Source organism: Octopus bimaculoides, chromosome 16 (genome assembly GCF_046866305.1).
Source record: "Octopus bimaculoides isolate indiv1 chromosome 16, ASM4686630v1, whole genome shotgun sequence".
In the NCBI taxonomy this organism is placed as follows: domain Eukaryota; kingdom Metazoa; phylum Mollusca; class Cephalopoda; order Octopoda; family Octopodidae; genus Octopus; species Octopus bimaculoides.
The window spans coordinates 10,219,481-10,241,980 of record NC_142943.1 but is presented as its reverse complement, the minus strand read 5'-3'; the positions used below and the strand labels follow the sequence as shown (position 1 = coordinate 10,241,980).

The window sequence follows — 22,500 nt, the reverse complement described above, 5'->3', positions numbered from 1 at the left end:
TAGATAAGTATGTGAGTGTGTGTATAGCACTATATTAACCAGGACATCAGATGTTATTACACACCACCGGCCACAATGCGCTTCCACTTCTGTCTGCATTGCGCCAGTCTTTTCCATCCTGACTCTAATTGCTTAACTAAATTATCTTCCCATCAAAAATACCTATTGAGAAAATCACATTTTTAATTGTTAGACTTCACCTTATAAAGCCGACAACAGTTTTTGTTGTATTAACATACTTAGATATAGAAAATATCATTGAAAATCATATTTGCGAAAATCGATGTTAACACTTACAAACAAATATACACAGAGGCAATTATTATGCGGATGAACAAATTAGATACATCAAATATGTTAAATATATTAAAATTATTAGTTTGTGTATGAAATGCAAAATATGTATCTATGTATGCATGCAAAACAAGAGAAAGCAAAGTGTGGAGGCTTTCAGATGATGAATTTTAATTATAAATATATAAATATTGATATATTAATAGGTCCAACTTACACAGACAATAACACCGCCACACCATCGCCCTAAAAAGATACTGTATTTATCAAACTTCAACTGATGAAATGTAAAATTGATCTCGGCGGAATTTGAACTAAGAGTGCACAGTGTCGCAACAATATGCTAAATGCTTCTCTATTTGATGTACTAATGGCTATGTCAGTAAGCTGCTTTGCTTTGTAAATATATGTGTATGTGTTCAGGCGCGTGCGTCCGTGTTGTGTCTGCGTGTGTGTGCGAGCGCGTGTGTGTGCGAGCGCATGTATGCTGGTGTGCGTATGTGAATTGGTATGTAGGTGTGTCTGCGTGTTTATGTGTATGCGTGTATGCGTATCAATTTGTTCTATTTGTGCACTAATTCTTGTAGGTGGGATTCTTTGCAATATTCGTGTGTTGTAAATGATATTTTTTCTGTTCTATTTATTTAATTTTGTTTTATATAGAACGTTGTAACGAATCCTTGTAGTAAATGCATAGGTAGGCCGACGACAAACTATAAATACATGTATGTCCAATACAATATCTCAAGCAATAAGATTTATACATTTACCCGTTACCATATGCATTTCTAAACTACATTTCTCATCTGGCAATTATTCAGCGACTCGCAGATTACTGATTTGCTTCTGATGCGGAGATTTATGAATCTGTTTTTGATGTTTTTTATATAATAAACTGTTGATGCAAGCTTACGACTGGGTATAATGCATATTTTGTTCTGTTTTATGGGTGCTTTCATTCTATGTTCATCTGTTCTATAGCCAAGGTGCATTTGGTTCACATAATATATTTTATGCGTGAATTCTTTGTTCTTATTTGATGGTGTTTTAAGCTATATTTATTTTGTTGAATTTATTTCTCTGTTGTTTTATAATCTGGTCTACTAACTTGTTTGTGCGTCTGATTGGTTAACATGTGTGTTTTTTTTTCCGTAAATTTGTTTCTGGTAATGACAATGCAAATTTTGTAGAAAAGAATCTATCAAAAATAGTCTGGGGGTCGGTATACATTTGACTCTCATTTTTTGAACTGGTAGCAAATATTTTTGTTCGTATGCATTGTCAAGCTGCTGATTTACTTTAATCGTTTGAATAATCGGTAACGTGAACCACTGAGTCACTATTCAAGAGCTTTCAGTAAGTTTGTAAATAATAATAATAATCTTTTTCACTTTAGGAACAAGGCCTCAAATTTTGACGGTGGGGACTAGGGTTAGGGTTAGGGCACTCAACTCATCGATCCCAAAATGATGAAAGGCAAAGATGACCTCGGCATCGATTTTGCCAGCTACACAGACACACATACATACATATATATATGTATATATATATATATATATATGAATATATATATATATATATATATATATATATATATATATATATACGACGGGCTTCTTTTCAGTTTCCGTCTACCAAATCCACTCACAAGGCTTTGGTCAACCCGAGGCTATAGTAGAAGACACTTGCTCAAGGTGCCACGCAGTGGGACTGAACCCGGAACCATGTTGTTGGTGGGTAAGCTACTTACCACACAGCCACTCCTAAATCTTGAAATAAAACTGAACAATGACATGCTTACATAAATACATACAAGCATGCGTGTATACATACATATATACATGCATACACACATATACAAACACACATATATATATATATATATATATATATATATATATATATATATCTTTTGCGTGTGTATCATGTATACATTCACATCCATAACTGATTTAATATTTGTATTGAATTCAATGTAAATATTAACGCTATTCTCGAAATTTCGTGTTTCGTTAATACACGTTGTGTTCATAACAATTGATAACTATTATTAAAGTATAATTATCATTTATTGTAGTAAATCTAGTAGTAGTAGTAGTAGTAGTAGTAGTAGTAGTAGTAGTAGTAGTAGTAGTAGTAGTAGTAGTAGTAGTAGTAGTAGTAGTAGTAGTAGTAGCTAAGCCTAGATCCGGGTAACACCGATCGAGAAAATCTATTATCTAAACTGTTTCAGCCATGATCAAGTCATCTTATGTATCTGTGAGACTATTTAAGGCTGTTTTGTCTCGTTTATTTCAGTAGGCTGTGATTTCAACGAGATTCGGCTGTCATTTCATGCAAACATGACCACGTAGAGGCGTCATCGGTGTCTGGTTTAGTCAATAGCATTTACATAACATTTGTTGTAATTGCATTTATTTTTACGTATAGCAGTTTGATTGGAATTGATAGATGCGACCTTTCTTTTCTATTTCATATTTGTGTTTATTATAAAAGCAACATTTATTCATGCCATTTCGTAAATGTGGCATTTAAACATGTGATATTTAAGCATGTAGCATTATATTGTGAAATGACGAATGTAAGTGATATTTATTATATTTCTTGGTCTACATTTAAATAATATCAGCTTCATTATTATTTCATCTGTTAGGGCAGCGAGCTGGCAGAATCGTTAGCACGCCGGGGGAAGTGGTTAGCGGTATTTCGTATGCTGCTACGTTCTGAGTTCAAATTCCGCCGAGGTCGACTTTGCCTTTCATCCTTTCGGGGTCGATTAAATAAGTACCAGTTACGCACTGGGTCGATATAATCGACTTAATCCGTTTGTCTATCCTTGTTTGTCTCCTTTGTGTGTGTGTGTGTGTGTGTGTATGTAGCCCCTTGTGGGCAGTAAAGAAATAAGAATCGTTAGCACGCTAGGCAAAATGCTTTGTTGCATTTCGTCCATTTCTACTACAACTACTAACATCGCAACCGCTCATACTACTGACGCTGCTGCTATACACCTAGCTCTACCACTACTACTACTATTACCAACACCACAACGACTGCTGCTATTAACCTTGAACTCAGAACGAGAAAACGAACGAAATGCTGCTAAGCGTTTTGTCCGGCGCGGTAGCGATTCTGCCAGCTCACCGCCTCAGAATAATTCTAAGATCGGTTTCAAATTTTGGCACAAGGCCACCAATTTCGGGAGAGGGGCTAAGTCGATTACATCGTTCCCCAGTGCTCCACTGGTACTTATTTTATCGACCTCGAAACGATGAAATGGGCTAAGTCGATTCCGGCAGCATTTGAACTCAGAACGTAATGTCGGAAGAATTGCCGCTAAGCGTTTTGTCCGGCGCGGTAACGATTCTGCCATCTTGCTACATTTAATAGAAGTCTTCTCTTGATTATGTTATATTAACAGAATAAAAACCTATTGTTGTTGTCGTTGTTCTTGTCGTCGTGGTGGCGGTGGTAGTAGTAGTAGTAGTAGTAGTAGTAGTAGTAGTAGTAGTAGTAATTGTTGTTGTGTTGGTATTGTCATTGTTTAGCGAAGTAAATCTTGTCATTCTAGTGTGTTGTGTTTTTTTTTGTTTTTTTTTTTAATTTCAGTTCTTTCATACTCTCGTTATTTCATGGCGGATAAAATGAATTAATCAATAAAACAATAAATAACAAAATAAAAGAGTAAATATAAGAAAAAAGAAAGAAAAAGAAGAAAGACACCACTTCTAACGTTGTCAAATCTATTTCCGAACAAGCCACATATTGTCGAAGATTCTGTCAAAAGAAAGAAAATTTGTAAGATAATATGGACATAATTGATATATTTCTTTGACAAGTTTAATTAGGAAGTTCTTGAAAAACAAAAAAAAACAAAAAAGAGAAAGAAACAGCAACTGCTCTACTGTCTGTCTTATCAGTGAAAAGTAGACGAGGATTTGTGAAGAATTAAAACGCATTGTCCTGTAATGAACGTTAATAAGTTGGTCAATATCGCTGGTAGAAACACTGGAGAGATACGTTTACATAAATAAAATATGGAACAGCAGTTAACGATATCATTTATTGTGAAGAATTTTCGCAGATGTATCTCTTGAATTTCCTGGACCGAGCTTTATATTTCGATTCTACTTGAAATCATTTTCTGAGGCAATATATGTGTGTGTGTGTGTGTGTGTGTGTGTGTGTGTGTGTGTGTGTGTGTGAGCGCAGGTGTGGCTGTGTGGTAAGAAGCTTGCTTCCCAACTACATGGTTTGGGTTTCAGTCCCACTGCGTGACACCTAGGGCAAGTGTCTACTATAGCCTCGGGCCGACCAAAGCTTTGTGAGTGGATTTGGTAGACGGAAACTGAAAGAAGACCGTCGTATATATATATATATATATATATATATATATATATATATATATATATATATATATATATATATATATATGAATATATTTGTGTGTTTGTGTCTGTGTTTGTCCCCCACCATCGTTTGGCAACCGATGTTGATGTGTAACTTAGTGGTTCAGCAAAAGAGACCGATAGAATAAGTACCAGGCTTACAAAGAATAAGTCCAGAGGTCAATTTCTTCGACTAAAAGGCAGTGCTCCAGCATAGCCGCAGTCAAATGACTGAAACAAGTAAAAGAATAAAAATATATATGTAGAATGTTTAAAAGTAACTCACGAGTTGGTATGGATAAGGAAAATAAGACAAGGTAGAAAATACTTGAATAATTTTATCATAAAATACATTTTGTAACGGTAGCAACGGGTTTTTTTTTTTTTCGTCTTTTTCAACTAAGAGTAAAATCCACACATATAAGCCCCCACTAAGGGGGGGGGGGGAAATGGGCATTAATACGAGTAGGAATGGAACCCACACTTCTTATTTTCTTCTTATTTTCGCGATAAGTGTTCTGACCGATTACACCAAGATACGAATCCCTTTTTTTCCGCAAAATTTTGGCACTAAAATAACACTGTGGGTCAATTCCCATGCGAATTAATACCCATTTTTGTCCGTTATAGGGATTTATATGTCCTAAAATTAAACTATTTTCAATGTGCAGACAATACCTCAGAATTAATAAGGAAAGTTCTTTTATCAAAAAATGCAAGCCACTGCTGAAGAAGCTATATAAACATCGGTTTTCTTTTTCCTATAAATTAATTATTGTCGAATGTCTACTTGTGCTCGTTCTTACGAAAATTAAAATTCATGTAGCAGCTATCATCTTCCTAATTTACTCCACACCTCGTTATCTTGTTAGCAAAGAACGGATATGTTCTAACACTTACCTTCTTTGTTAACAACATGTGGAGCAAGTAAGATAACATGTTTCAACATGTTCAATGGGAGTGAACGAGATCTAATTGATAACATTTATTCTTCGACAGAATGATATACAATAATCGTCTAAAACACTTTTATATAATTATCATATCATTTATTCATATCTCTGTTTCCTAACTGCCATATGACATATTCAATGGAAAAAATGCTTTTATGGGACTTATCTCACGCGACTGCTCTATGAACTGAACACATGAACGTTGACCAACCAATTTGTACGTTAGCGGATAGCGTTATGAGCAACATTCCTACTTCAAGAACAAACTGTCCTTACAACAACGGCCAAAACAGACATAATTTGTGGCACAGCTTCATATTCTATATACTTTCGAGAATCTAATGTGAAACCTATAAAGTGTATTCCAATATTTTAAAATATATAATTAAATTCTAATCAATTCTTATTTATCCTATTTGCATTTGCAACTTCATTTCTTCTACTTGTTTAGATTAATAACAGTTTATATATTTAAGTTATACAACATATATATATATATAGTATTTGTAAACAAACGTCGAAGGCTTTGTAACTTACAGAGAGATAGCTAGTATAATAACTGTATAATGATATATCATAATAATATTTTATTTTCCGGTTTGAAGCGACAATTTTTAAATACAAATGACTGAAAAATGAGCTAACCCCAACCAGAATTGAACCCACAAATCAACGCTAACACGTATATTATTGTACAGTTATATATATGCATACAGTGTGGTCTAAATATGAGTTGTATGACAAAATGGCAAATAGCCCGAATTTAAAACACTTTATGTATTCTTATATCGCCAAGGGGAAACTATGAGGATGACTCGTATTATAGTCTGAATTTGATTTGATTGGATTCTACAGTTCTGTTGGCCATGGAGTACAGACAGGAAGCAAGCCGAAAGAGGAGGGGTTTTGTTATTGTACATATGTATGTGTGTGTGTGTGTGTGTGTGTGTGTGTGTGACGGTCTTATTTCATTTCTGTCTACCAAATACAAGCTATTGTAAAAGACACATACCCAAAGTACCACACAGTGGGACTGAACCATTTATTTGAATAGCTCTACTTCTTACGATACAGCCTAAGTCAGCATTATTTAATAAATCATTTATCTAACATATATTTATTCTGTAAATCAATATTATTCCATTTGTCATCCAATATGTACTTATTCTGTTAATTAATATTGTTCAATAAATCGTTAATTCGATATTTGTGGATGTGTATGCATGTGTACTTATGTACATGTGTGTTTGTGTGTTTGTGTGTGTGTGTACGAATGTAAGTATGTACGCATCTACTGTTGTATGTGTGTATGCATATTTGTATGTAGATAGACAGATAGATAGATCATTTACCGCTTTTGTGCACTAACATGAGATGCTCGCTTGTTTACTGAGCATGTCTTACGTTAGTTTTATAAGCCATACTCTTCCTGCTGGCTTAGTGCATGTTGAAAGAGTATTAATTTTGGAGGTTTCCTTCTCCTGGATTGGTTGCTTTCACCGCAGCTAAGGAGCTCAACAACCTATCCTTACAAAAATTTATTTAACTGATTGATGGGACCCTGTCAGGTTCTACAGTTCCGGATCAGAACGGACTTGGGAATAATGGTAATTAAGGGGTGACTCCACGCTCTTCATAACACCAAAACTCCCAAACTGAGGCCTCATTTGCTCAATAAAAATTCAGAGCATAACTACAGAAGAGTGCCTTGCCCTCAGCGAGTTTGTTTCCTCTTAACTTTCTGGAAAATAGATAGATTTAATGAAACTTTCCATATGACGATCACATTGGAATTTGTTGGGGAAACCTTTTTCGGAGTGGGGTGGAGTTTCGGATGATTTACATGTCTCGACTTTGTTTCCTCATTACTTTCAGGAAAATGTGCAGATTTTTAACAAAAATGAAAATGAAGAAGCAAAAGTTGTGAGCGAATATTTCACGCTTCTCAATTTTGTTTCCTCATGCATTTCGATGTTGTAAATTATTACAATTACGTTTTAAAAAAATTGTTTTGAAACCCTCGTGCTCCCTAGTATTTCTAGCATTCTATAAACAACCTTATAGAACAGAGGTTCTCAACGTGGGCAGTACTGCCCCAAGAGGGCATTAAGGATGTCGAAAGGGCGTTAGACTTTAGAGGGCGGTGAGGGGGCATTGAGGTAATATAATTAACATAATAAATTTGACCTATAGTAATAATTATATCAAACATCATAAAACTTATAATGGTCATTAAAATAAAATTAGAGATAAATATATATTGTGGCTAAAACCATGTTCGAACAAGAATAATTGATTTTAAATGTTATATTTATCATGAATAGTGTTTTTTAAGCGTTGAAGTCTTGCTTGTTTTCTTCGTACACTGCGATCTCCATTTGAGTAAGATTTATAAATTATCCATTTTAAGTTAAGTCGTGATACCTCACTCACCGCTTAGGTGATCGCTTGGCATAACAATTATTTAAAAAGGGGCGCAACAACGAAAATGGTTCAGAACCACTGAGTAAAGAATGTGTTTCCTTTGAATTTGTTTAAAGGGGAGAGATTAAGACCGAGATAAAATATTATTTACATTTGACGGATATTTGTCCTCATCTTGTTTGTTGTTAAAACAACGTTTCGGGTGATATACCTTCCAGCCTTCATCAGGTGTCTTGGGGAAATTTCGAATCTGGGTTCTTATTCCTAAGGCATTTTTCGATGTTATTATTATTATTATTATTATTATTAATATTATTATTATTCAGGTCACTGCCTGGAATCGAACTCGGAATCTTGGTGTTAGTAGCCCGCGCTCTTAGCCACTACGTCATATGCCACGGGTATATGGCGTAGAACCGAGATAAAATAATCCTTTCTACTATAAGTACGAGGCCTTAAATTTGGGGGAGGAGGATAGTCGATTACATGACCCTAGTGCTCAACTGGTACTTATTTTATCGACCCCGAAAGAATGAAAGGGAAAAGCAACCTCGGCGGAACTCAGATAAAATAATTAAAGAACTACGTATTCGGTAATTGGTGAAGGTATTGCGCTGTCTTTTCTTTTCTACAAAAATTCCTTCGGAGAATTCTCCGGAAAGTATGGAATGTTCACATAATATTAGCCGAAGTAAATGGATAAAAGGCTCAATATACAACTTAAATAACAATAAGGAAAAGAAAGTATATGGGGAGAGAGAGAGAGAGAGAGAGAGAGAGGAAGAGAGAGAGTAATCGACTGAAAGAACACAGTGCAATTGGTGTGTGAAGTGGAAAACCCAACGTTATGGATGGAGTCCTTCCTCGGGGAAAATAAATGAAGTTAAAACGTACGTGTCTCTAGAATCGATTCGAACCAACAGGTAAAAAGGACAAACTTCAGTTTGGTTCCGCGTCTACAGACAAAGTATAACGGGAAGACAACACATCTTGCTGTATAGGGATTAATGAATCTGTTTTTCTTTTGTTACTGATTAAAATAACGAGAGATTTCCTATAGAACAGTTATTTGAGATATCAGAATTGGTGTTAATTCTGACTTTAGGCTTTATATCATAGACTGTTTTAGATTTTTAAATACCAATAATTCTTTCTATCATAAAATTGAACTGAATGCATGACCATACATTGCTGTAGGTCGTATATCAGGCATCTCTGCTACAGGTAATTAAGATATTTGGTTGTGGTTATGTGGTAAGAAGCTCGCTTCCCAACCGCAGGGTTCTGGTTTCACTTCCACTACGTGGCACCTTGGGCAAGTGTTTTCTACTATAGCATCTTTGGCAGACAGAAGTTAAAAGAATCTCATCACATATATGTCTGTGTGTGTGTGTGTGTTTGACCTCCCCCATCATCGCTTGACAACCGATGTTGATGTGTTTACGTCCCCGTAACTTAGCAGTTCGGCAAAAGAGACCGATAGAATAAGTACTAGGCTAAAATCCTTTGAGGCAGTGCTCTAGCATGGTCGCAGTCAAATGACAGAAAGCAGTAAAAGAATAAAAGAATATCGGGACTCTTGGTGGGCTCAGACTTTGAACGCATGCAAACGAAATAACATTAATTATTTTTATTATTAGAATTTAGCCGAAGGCATAACCAAGCTTTGCCGCGGGTCATCTATTTTACATCTCTGCTGAAGATAATTAAAATATTTGTTTAAGTCATAGCAATGAGAACTAAGTCAAATGCAAAAAAACGAAACGTTTTTCTTTATTTTATATTTTGTTTATCTCTAGCGGATCATTTAACTAATACAAAAAAAAACACGGCCCTCCCGGGGTACAATGAAATATGCATCAACTCATACATTCACATCAAGAATATGGCAGACCAAATACAAAACCTTATATATATATATATATATATATATATATATATATATATATATATATATAAATATATATATATATATAAATATATAAATATATAAATTTATTGACAAAAAAATTGATCATAAAATACAACTTATATCAACGAATGTAGGAAATATATCAGGTAAAGAGCAATTGAAATTATTGCCTTTTTTTATTTTTATTTTCAAAAAAAAGAAACCCACCTGATTAATATTAGCAACAAGATAAATCACATCATACATTATACGGAAATCCATTTTTAAACGCACGCTATAATCACTCAACATGGCGGATACGAGTTACTTTCTAACCAACGGGAAAATGAAATTAATTGAATGATTAGCTCAAAATCCATATCGCAAACATTTTAATATGCACACGAATATTTTGCTGTTATATATATATATATATATATATATAATAGATTATTGTTATTATTATTATAATTATTATTATATCATTTTTGCTGTTATTTTTATATTATTTTTATTTTCGTATTTTTATTTTTTTTAAATTTTAATATTTCTATTTTTTTTTTTTTTTTGAGAATAAGCCATTAATGATGGATTTCCATCAACTTAAAAGCAAAAAGATATACCATTAGAACAAACAATGGAATGAACAATTTTTGTTCCAAGTGATTAAAGAGAAATGCACGTGTTTAATTTGCCATGCAAATATCGCTACTGTACTCGAGTGAGAAGTGGGAAGACGTTTTAATACCTGTTCATAAAACATTTGGCTTTATTTTGTTGTTTTGTTTTTTTTTCTTCGCGGTTTTCTCCGAATTTGGAAACGGGAAAAACAACATTGAAAACAGAAGAATGAATTTTATATTTTGAGCAAGCAACAATCGTTTTCTAAACCTGACAAATTCTAAAATTTTTACTGCTAAATTGGCATAATGTCGCATATCCATCTATCTGTCTGTGTGTCTGTCTGTGTGTCTGTGTGTCTATCTCTCTCTCTCTCTCTATCTCTCTATTTATCTATCTATCTAACGATCTGTCTGTCTGTCTGAGAGCTAGAACCATGTGCAGACATGGGTAAGAGGTCCGCTTTGCTGCCACGTGGTTTCGGGTTCGGTCCCAATGCACGGCATCTGACTTTGTGAGTGAATCTGTTAGAGAGAGACTGTGTGGGAGTCTGTCCTGTATAGACACATATGCGTGTGCGTGTGTGTGTGAGAGCGTGTGTATTTAGTTTGCGTGTGGTAAGTGGGAGTGTGTGTGTATGTGTGTGTGTGTGTGTGGTAATTGATGTTGGGTTGTTTACGTCTTTTAACGTAACGGTTCACCAAAGAGAGGTGGGGAGAGAGAAAGAGAGAGGAATCGAGAGAGAGAGAGAGAGAGAGAGAGGGGGAGGAATCGAGAGAGAGAGAGAGAGGAATAGAGAGGAATAGAGAGAGAGAGAGAGAGAGAGAGAGAGAGAGAGAGAGTACCAAACTTCCAAGAATGTAAGTACTAAGATTGATTCTTTCAACTAAACCTATCAAGGCAGTGTCCCAGAATGAACGCAGTCCAATGTCTGAAGCAGTCAGAGGAATACAAGAATAACAGAATAAGGGAATCATGTAAATAATTCCTACACCACTGAGGCATAGAACTTATTTTGAACCAGTCAAATAAAATGCAATTTTAGAAGGGGTTTCTGGGGTTAGCTGGTGTGAAGTGTTTAAATTTATCATTAATAATTTTAGGCTATGTATGTGTGTGTGTGTGTGTGTGTGTGGCTGGGTGAGTGTATGTGTGGGAGCACGTGTGTGTGTATGTGCATGAGCGTGTGCGTGTGTATGTGTATGTAAGTTTTGTGTGTGTATGTGCGTGTGTGTGTGTATATGTATGTATGTTTTGTGTGTGTGTCTGTGTGTATGTGACCGTTTGTGTGTCAGCGTTCCTGTCTTTGTGTTTGTCCCCACACTGCTTGACAAAACCGGTGTTGTATTGTTTGCGTCCCCGTAACTTAGCGGCTCGGTAAAACGAACCAATAAAATAAGTACTAGGCTTTTTTTATAAAAAAAAAAAGGAGTATAAACAAAACCATAACTAGTGGAAGGCAATGGTGCCGGTTCGCCTCGGGCGACGATTTAATGGGGCAGCATCTTTGGGTTTGTTGTACACGCCTGTGTATACTTGGGTCTTCCGAAGCTGGAGATGCAAACTCAAATGGTGCGCAATGCAGCACACACTCTAACTGTGTCACTCCACCCCTGGACTAATATATTAAACAAACACTTTGAGTCACATCTTGCCATCTTCAAACAAAAAATCCTTGATACAATCTCTGAGAATAAGAAGAAACGGTCATGGTTGGAATGCTTTGTTGATATCTGTGGATCATCAGAAGCGACCAAGGGATTAAAATATATATATATATGATCAAGCTCGTGTGAGATACTTTACATTTTCGCTCGGTTTGATGGAAATAATAATCACACGAGGCTCCAAATCAAATCTCACCATTTTTTTTTAATGGTATGTTTTTGATAACGTGGTTGTAGTTATAAAAAAGAATAATCCAGGTTGTTCATAGTACAAACACCTGGAATCTTTTATGTTTGATCAGGCCTGGCCAAATCGAATTACATTGAGGGTTACTTTAATCACAGAAAGTGTTTTGAGGGCCGCTTGATGACAGAATTAAAAGCATTTTGCTTTCTCATGCTATTATTACAATAATGAATGAATAATCGTTGAGTCAACATGAAATATCATCGTTGCAAAAACAGTAGTATTTTTCTTTTTTACTTTTCATTACAATCTTTAATCTTTGATAAAATTTAAGAAATATTTGTTTAAATATACTTATTACAAGAAACTATCAACTATGAAGCCCACAAACTTCGGGTTGGTCAGCCCTGTTCTAACATAAGCGTAAGGGCCTAAATTTAGGGTGAGAGAACTAGTCAGTAATATTAGTTCCGGTATTTGACTAGTACTTTGTTTTATTGAAACGCAGAAAGACGATAAGCAAAGTTGACCTTAGCTGGATTTGAAACCGGAATATAAAATACTGCACTACAATTTGGCGCTGTAAAGATTCTACTAAATCGATATCTGCGTAAAAAAAGTTTGATGTAGGGGACGCAAATGCAGATCTTATACATTTACAGATAATAAGAGTTACTTCCCTTGACAGTTGAAACTCGTATTTCAGTGAATATATATAACATGACGCTAATGACTGCCAGTTCGCAGCCATAATAATAATAATAATAATAATATTAATATTAATAATAATAATATTAATAATAATTATAATATTAATATTAATAATAATGATTATTATAATATTAATAATAATAATAATGATTATTATAATATTAATAATAATAATAATGATTATTATAATATTAATAATAATAATAATGATTATTATAATATTAATAATAATAATAATGATTATTATAATATTAATAATAATAATAATGATTATTATAATATTAATAATAATAATAATGATTATTATAATATTAATAATAATAATAATGATTATTATAATATTAATAATAATAATAATAATTATTATAATATTAATAATAATAATAATAATTATTATTATTATTATTATTATTATAATATTAATAATAATAATTATTATTATTATATTAATAATAATAATTATTATTATTATATTAATAATAATTATTATTATTACATTAATAATAATAATAATCATTATTATAATATTAATAATAATAGTAATTATTATTAATATTATAATAATAATTATTATTATTATTAATATTAATAATATTAATAATAATATTACTAATGATATTTATAATAATAATAAAGATGATGATGATTTCTTCATTAACCACAAGGGTTTACATTAAGAAAAACATTATGGACAGTATAAGGCAAAACAAAGAATGTGTGTGAGTGTGTATAGGCGCATAGCTTGAAATTGGGGGAACAGGAGGTGGCTAGATCTCAGTGCGTAACTGGTACTTATTTCATAGACCCCCGAAAGGATGAAAACAATAGACGGCCTTGGTGGAGTTTGAACTGAGAACGGGAAGACGGACGAAATGCCGCTAAGCATTTTGCCTGACATGCTAACGATTCTGCTAGCTCGCCGCCTTTTTGATAATAATAATAATAATAATAATAAAAACTTGGCGCAAGGTCAGCATTTCCGGGGTGCGGCGGAGTTGATAATTATTTTATCGATCCCGAAAGAATGAAGAGCAAAGTCGACCTTGAAAAGGGAAACGAAGGTAGAGAAAGAAAGGCTACCTTCAGGCAATTTTGTGGGTGAAAAGAAGGTTGGTGAGTGTGGCAAGGGTAGTCCGAGTGAGCGGGTCTGCAATACGCATGCGCTTGTAAACTGAAGGACAACGATGTGGAGCGGACACTTACCGTAGTGGCTGGCGTGATCGTGGTATTAGCTTATTCGTGCTTAGACGACACCAGACATAAGTGAACCATGTGAGGCGGTCGCCACACCTACTGAAATTAGAAAAATGCCTACAAATAATAGTAATAATGCCACCACCAACACCACCAACCACTACAACAACAACGCCGACGACAGCAAAAACAAAGCCACTAACACAAACTAATGTTGTTTTTTCTCAGGCAACATGAGACCCGCCGCAACTCCAGCAATAACAGTTACGAAACTAGCAACCACAACAAGAATAATTGTGTGATTGGCTGCAGCATTAACAGCGTCAACAACAACAACGACAGTATCAACAAAGAAAGCAACGGTAATGCATTTTATAAGGAGAGTATCAACAACCACGACAGTAAGGATGAAACATACTCAAAAGTAAAAACATCCTTCACAAATATTACGAATTAGTGGATCATCAATTCACTGCAAGGGAAAGAGGAAGCCGTTAAAAAATATAAGATTTTATCTGACCTGGCGCCATGGCACTCCTAGAAGAGGAAACGGTGTGCACTAAGAAAAAACAATATTCTATACGTGCGTCGATTCTGCAGAAAGGAAGCTACAACACCCTTCTCCGGCCGAAATAGGAAAATGTCTGGAAGTATGGCCTTCTGAGTTGATGTATATCTGCCAAGGAAGACCAGATGGGACCGTAGTAGCTATCTGCATCAACTAAGAGAAAGCACCTAGATCGGCTACAATGACCTGCGCCTAGGTTGGCTACAATGACCTGCGCCTAGGTTGGCTACAATGACCTGCGCCTAGGTTGGCTACACTGACCTGCGCCTAGATTGGCTACAATGACCTGCGCCTAGGTTGGCTACACTGACCTGCTTCTCTGAGCAGTGCGTGATGCTCCTCTTATACATGGAATGTCGTGGAATGTCAGGTCTACATACGTACCTCCTCGTAGTGATCAGGCCAGAGTAATGATGGAGAAGCACAGGGGTATAATAAGTATGAAACCAATTCCCCAACAAAACAGAGAAAGAACGTCAATAAAATTCCAGGTTTTGGTTGTTCTGGAAGAAGTTTTTGGCCTCAAAGATATTTTCTGTTTCGGAGAGTGCGAGCATATGCGAATGGTCGTGGTGGATCACCTAAAAGCATTCGGGCAGTGGTGACTCTGCTGAGGAAGGTTCCGAACAAGGGGAATGTGATAGAACATTCAGGACCATAATTCTCTTCAACACTGAATCAAAGATTTTGGCTAAAATGTCTTGTTGTCAGTAGTGTAGTGGAAGACGCGCAAACCTGTCTAATCCCCGGTAGATCTATCAACGCCAATTTCAAGCTCATGCGATACATTTTAGAACGGGTCGGGAATAGATCTGGCTTTCGAAAAACACTGGTCAATTTGGATCAGTCCAAGGCATTTGACAGATTGGACCATCGCTATCTGGTGGCTATCCGAGGTATGTACAGGAGCACATATACACCAAGACAAATCGGTTTGCAACTAGATTCTTGGAGTCTTGTGGGCTCGTGTCGAGCAGCTGCTGACTCGTGTAAAACGAAACCAACTGTCTGCCGAGTGTATGATGAAGATCAATGCACCATCTTCCTTTGGTAAAGAAGGAAGGCAGGTCTTTCTCTGTCATATGGCTGTGGCAAAAGAGTTTGTGTAGTGGAAGTGTCTGAAAGGTTTCAAATACAGATACTTTCCTATCTGGCCAAATCTCGTCAATTTTTTCAAATGTTATTTGAAGAAGGCGAGGATAGAGAAGGAAGTGTTGCATCTTAGTGTGTTTATCAAAAAGTGGATGAGAGTGGCAAGACTTTGCGGTTGAATGGATCTACACTGAGTATGTTTTTCTAAGTCGGTGGAAAGAAACTGGAAGGTGACACTTCCTATGCCTTGGAGACGACAAAGTAATCTGGGATCCATTTGTTTGCGGTTTTCCTCTACTTAACCCAAAGAGTGGACTGCCCCGCTATAGGGGATTCTATTAATTAATTATATTTTTTCTTTTCTATTTTATATCCTTTTGTTGTATGCTTGATGCTGTAGTGCCTCCCTTTGATCGATCTAAACCCTACTTGTTTGGGTATTATATTTTGCCCTTGGCATTGTCCTCCATGTCTTGGACCCATTTCGCCAATAAAAGAAATCATCGTCGTCGTCGTCGCTATTGCTGTTGTTGTTAAGAACGGTGGAGTGGCCGAATCGTTAGAGCGGTGATCAGTTCCGATTCTCTACGTTCCTAATTCAAATTATTTGGACGATGTGGAACAGGATCGGTCGGTACTGACGGACTAACAGAAAAAAAAAAAGATTTACTTACAGAAATTATTTTCCTGCAAAATTATTGCCGATATGAGAGACTGCAATTAAGAACCGCCAAACGTCTCCATGAACAACATTTTAAAACTGTGATAAAAATTAAGTAACTTCAAGGCGTGATTCTGATTCCCAGTTGTAGCCATATCACTTCGCTAAAGTCATTTAAGTAACCCAATCTTTTGTGACGTCATATCCCATATCATATCTAAAGTCGCCTTTTATACTGCGTAGACAATACTGCAACTACGCCCATAGTATATGACCTTTGTGCGTTTGTAAGAGCATTGATATTGTTGTAAGCCTCTCTCCAATGGTCTGTAACGTGTGCACACGCAACAGATCGTTGCATTTATTGTAATCTGTCTCCAATGGTTTGTAACATGTGCACATGCAACAGATCATTGCATTTGTTGGAATCTGTCTCCGGTCGTTTCTAGAATATGCGCATTTCGTAAGCATTGTTTTTCCTGCAATCTGTTTTATGAGACGTAAACTATTAGAAGTTAAATAGATTTTTCTTTTTTTCTTTAAGCAGTTTTATCCACATCGAGTTCAATTATCCTGAATGTTCCTTTCACTTGAGTTAAAAATGCATGCTTGCGGTATTTAGCAGCGACATTTTACGTTCTGACTTCAAATACTAATGCTTAGTCGAGAGACCATCAGAAACAGATTACCACAAATCCATTAAACGTGTACAAGCCACAATCCATTGGAGATAGGCATGCAGCAATACCAATGCTCTTCTGAATGCTCAAAAGCCGCATAGCATCGGTGTTGCTGCAATGTTGTCTACGCAGAGTAAAAGACGACTTCAGATTTGAGATGGAACATGATGATGCAAAAGACTGCGCTACTTTAATGACTTTAGTGAAGTTATATTGCCCAACACTTGGCGTCGAATTCATGTCTTGGAGTTAATGTTCATGGAGACGGTTAACTTTATCTGCCTCCCTTTCGAGGTCGAACTGATAAAATAAAGAATTATAAATGCTTGTGCATTCTAGGTATGAATATAATTATAATAGTAAGTTATTAGGTGTGGTTTCCATAAACATTACACTATCAGCCTATAATCACGGTATAATGTACTGTCATGGCTACTTACTAGAGATGATAATAAGATACGCAAGGTCATTATGTGGTATAATAATACTAGTTTACTTATAGCCATTTATATTATACCATAGCCATTTATATTATACCATGCCCATATATTATATTATATTATTAGCACGCCGGGCGAAATGCTTTGCGGTATTTCGTCTGTCTTTAGGTTCTGAGTTCAAATTCCGCCGAAGTCGTCTTAGTCTTTCATCCTTTCGGGTCGATAAATTAAGTACCAGGTGTGTACTGGGGTCGATCTAATCGACTGGCCCCCTCCCCCAAAATTTCGGGCCTTGCGCCTAGAGTAGAAAAAAATATTATATTATATTATATATATTATCTGGTAATATTTCAACAAGTAGAAAAGCACTCGATCAGCTAAGAAAGTTAAGATAATCTTAAAACGAAAGCCAGAAATCTTGTGAAATCAGGGTTTCCAGGTCAAAATAATAATTTATTTTGCCATTTATCAAATTGAGGCCAAGATAGAGACACACACACACACACACACACACACACACACACACACACACACACACACACACATGTATATATATATATATATATATATATATATATATATATAAACATATACATATGCATGTATACATACATATATACATATATATACAAACATACATATGCATGAATATATATATATATATATATATATATATATATATATATATATATATATATATATATATATATATATATAGTTAGAAGAAAAAAATGGGATTAAAAAATCTCTTGGCCGTTATCGATGAAGTACTCGGTATTAAAAGGATTTGGTTATAAATGTTCAGCAATCAGATACCAGTAAATGTAAGTAGAATACATATCGCAGGTAAATCCTCGTGGCTGACAGGTAAATCCAAATATCCTTTTGTAGAATTTCGAGAAATTCAGAATATTTAACAACAAAAAATACGTAGAGGAAATTATATTTTTATTATAGATCTCATCTTATAAAGCCGACTATTGTTTTTATTGCATTAACGTATGCAAACTTGTTACCCTTTCAGCTGTCGCCACACGTACACAGAGTAACATAGCAAGATCATTGTTTTGCACCTCATAACGCAAATGCGCACTTGAGCCACTTGTCTAGGATTTCAGTCTAATAATGTTCATTCTGGCTTGATAATCTCATAGATTCAAATAACTCCAAGTCATCATATTAACAGAAACGTGCAATATAATACTGCTAGTTAGAAACCAGTTAATATGTCTAGTTGTTTGTTTTTATATGAGATCTGTGTTATTTGTAATAAACTAGTTTCCTGTATTTTAGCTTTGCGTCCTTTAATATTCCTGTATGTGTTTGTGTGGTATCTGAGTGTGTGCAACTACGTGTACATGGCTGTGCGGTAAGAGGTTTGCTTCCCAACTACATGGTTTCGGGTTCAGTTCCACTGCCTTGCACTTTGGAAAAATGTTTTCTACAATAGCTTCGGGCCAACCAAAAACTTGTGACTGGATTTTCTCGACAGAAAGTATGTAGAAGCCTAACGTATATATATATATATATATACCTATATAACTTTATCTTTTAAGTGTTTCAGTCATTAGACTGCGGCCATGTCGGGGCACTGCCTTGAAGAATTTATGGTCAAATGTTTTCTTAAAGCCTAGTATTTATTCTATCGACCTGTTTTACCGAACCGCTAATTTACGAGGACATAATCACAACAACACCGGTTGTCAAGCGGTAGAGGCGGAGACACACATACGTACACACACGCACACATACATATATATATATATATATATATATATATATATATATACGACAGGCTTCATTCAGTTTCCATCTAACAAATCCACTTACAAGGCTTTGGTTGGCCCTAGGCTATAGTAGAAGACACTTGCCAAGGCGTCACGCATACCAACAGTTCGCTTGATTCTCTTACATGAGAACTGAACTCTCTTACTCCTGCAATCGACTGAACTAATTGCAAGTACTTTGCAGTATACTTTTACTTACCGTATATTTTTACTTACACTTCCATAAACCTTACTTATAGTTTTTCCTTCATTTGGAACAATTTCACATGAGGTTTCAAGATTTACAAAGTCGTGACCTCAAAACATGAACGTACGAAACTACTTTTGATTCAATGCCAGACGAAACACCTGAATTCTTTCAACTCGGATTACTTCATTTGTAATTGGATAATACATTGATATAAAATTTTAATAGGTTATCTATCTTGGAATTTTATTAATCCTGTGTAGTAGATAATGGAAAAAAAAATTAATTTAGGAGGAAACACGCGTTGAAAATTGCATCGCTGTGTTCTACCACTTAACAATATAACCAGTTCCTTCCTCACATTTTCACGCCTTGCGCACAAGAGTTAGAGATCATATTAAGGATTTCTTTCATGTTAATAATAATTGTCTCTAATTTAGGCACAATGCCAGCAGTTTCTGCGACCCTGCAGGGATGTAATTCTTGGTTGACCTAGACGAGATTTGAACTCAGAACGTAAAGAGCCAGACCGAAAGCCGCAAAGGACTATTTTTTGTGACGCTCTAACGATTCTACCATCTCCGTACCTTTTACATTTGAATAATAATATTTTCTGGTTTAAGCAGTTTCGAGAGATGGAGAAATAGTCGACATCATCGATCGCAGTATATAACTGGTACTTTATCAACCCCAGAAGAATCCTTTCTACTATAGGCACACAGCCAGAAATTTGGAGGAAAGGTGCTACTAGATTACATGAATCCCAGTACTTGACGGGTACTTTATTTTATTGACTCCCAAAAGGCTGAAAGGCAAAGTTGAGCTTGATGCGGGATTCGAACTCAAAACGGTAAGAGCTAGAACGAAAGCTGCAAAGCAATTTTCTGACGCTCTGATGTTCTGACGCTCTTGATGTCTTGATGTTCCGAGTTCAAATTCCGCCGAGGTCGACTTTGCCTTTCATCCTTTCGGAGTCGATAAATTAAATACCAGTTACGTGCTGGGGTCGATCTAATCGACTGGCCCCTCCATAAAAATTTCGGGTCTCGTGCCTAGAGTAGAAAAGAATAATAAAAGTTCCTCTTATTATACTTTTTATTTGTTTCAGTCATTTGACTGCGGCCATGCTGGAGCACCGCCTAGAAGGGTTTTAGTTGAACAAATCGAATCCAGAACTTATTTTTAAAGCCTAGTGCTTGTTCTATCCGTGTCTTTTTTAGAACCGCTAGGTTACAGAAAGCGGTGGGCTAGCAGAATCGTTTGCATGCAGTGCAAAATGCTTAGCGGTGTTTCGTCTGTCTTTACGTTCTGAGTTCAAATTCCGCCGATGTCGACTTTGTTTTTCATTCTTTCAGAGTCGATGAAATAAGTACCAGTTATGAACTGAGATCGATTTAATTGACTAGTCAATCCGTTCCACCAAAATATCAGGCTTTGTGTCTTTAGTAGAAAGGATGATTTCTCTTGATATTTAAAACGTTACAATTTAATTAATTCCTGCATTTTTGGCAGTTATTTGTATTATGTCGATGGACTACGCGTAGAGAGGCTTCCGTACAGTCTTCCTTATGGTGGTGGTATCGTTGCTGTTATTGGTGGTTGTGAGGGCAGTGGTGGTGGTCTCGTTGTTCTTTTCCTTTTTTATTCCTTGTGTTGGTGTCGTTGTTTTTATTATTACTAGTGCTAATGAATATCCTAATGAATACCTCAATAAATGCTCAGCGGCATTTCGTCTGTCTTTACCTTCTAAGCACAAATTTCGCCAGGGTCGACTTTGCAGTTCATCCCTTTGAAGTCGATAAGATAAGAACCAGCTGAGCACTGGGGTTGGTGTAATCGACTGACCCGCTACCCTGAAATTGCAGGCCTTGTGCCAAAATTTGAAATCAGTATGTAGTCACTTTGTGTTTTTACTTTTGTCGTGCTGGATCAGTACGCTCCGGTGCATGAGGTCTTGTTTGAGCAAAACTATTTACTGCACACGTATGGATGGCCATTAACGTTTTCAAGTTCACTTAACCTCTTACAATCACGGACCTAATCATGGAAGGAATGAACATTGCGCAAAGATCTAGTTGCATGATTCAATTCACTATATATATATATATGTATGTGTCTGCCTGTGTGTGTATGTGTGTACTTGTGTATGTATGCCTATGCGTAATTATGCGTGTATGTGCATATACACAGATACATATACGTAGATAGATAGATAGATAGATAGATAGATAGATAGATAGATAGCAAAACCATTGGAGATTATTAAACAACTTACATTGAAAGCAGTAAATTCCAGCCGTAGATTTTGAATAGCATAACCACTTCCTTCCAATAGTTTAACCATCAATTGACTTTCTCTCTTAGAATTCACTGAAATCTTCAAATCCATTGCGTTTCATTGAATCCAAATCCTTGTGTATTGTGTTTCTTTCCTTTTCGCTCAGTAATCACCCATATCAAGAGCTATCGGGAAAGGCCATTCACTAATGTCTTCATTCAATTCTCAATTAATAGGAGATTGTTCTGTTTGAGATGTTGGATTTGGAACAGTCTATAATTTCTTAATTACGGTTGATCGGACTAATAATAACAACATTTGCTATCGATGAAAACCATTGAATTGCAGGCCCATTGTATTGCATATTCTGCGGATTGAACTTCTCTATTCTTCTTCAAGAATTCTGTTATGTCTTGCATTTTAGCCACATCAGTCAGTGAAGGCTCATGGCTTTGTGGTTAGGGGTATTCAACTCACGAT

General features: G+C 35.7%; 1 protein-coding gene across 3 annotated transcripts in view; it reads right to left on the bottom strand.

The window, feature by feature from the left end:
• LOC128249687 (uncharacterized) overlaps nucleotides 1–22,291 on the bottom strand; it is a 37,254-nt gene extending 14,963 nt beyond the window's left edge. For 2 of the 3 annotated variants that reach the window (XR_016244575.1, XM_052974039.2), the window contains exons 1-2: nucleotides 22,018–22,291; nucleotides 14,337–14,426 (exon numbers count right to left, since the gene is read on the bottom strand). Coding sequence is in view for 2 of the 3 variants with exons in the window: in XM_052974039.2 (XP_052829999.2) it covers nucleotides 14,337–14,426; nucleotides 22,018–22,058 (131 nt within the window). In the remaining variant the exon portion in view is untranslated. Of the gene's footprint in view, nucleotides 1–2,228; nucleotides 4,069–14,336; nucleotides 14,427–22,017 lie in introns of those variants that run through there. The other variant, XM_089364117.1, reaches the window with a different exon arrangement.
• Between the last annotated feature and the right edge of the window lie 209 nt (nucleotides 22,292–22,500).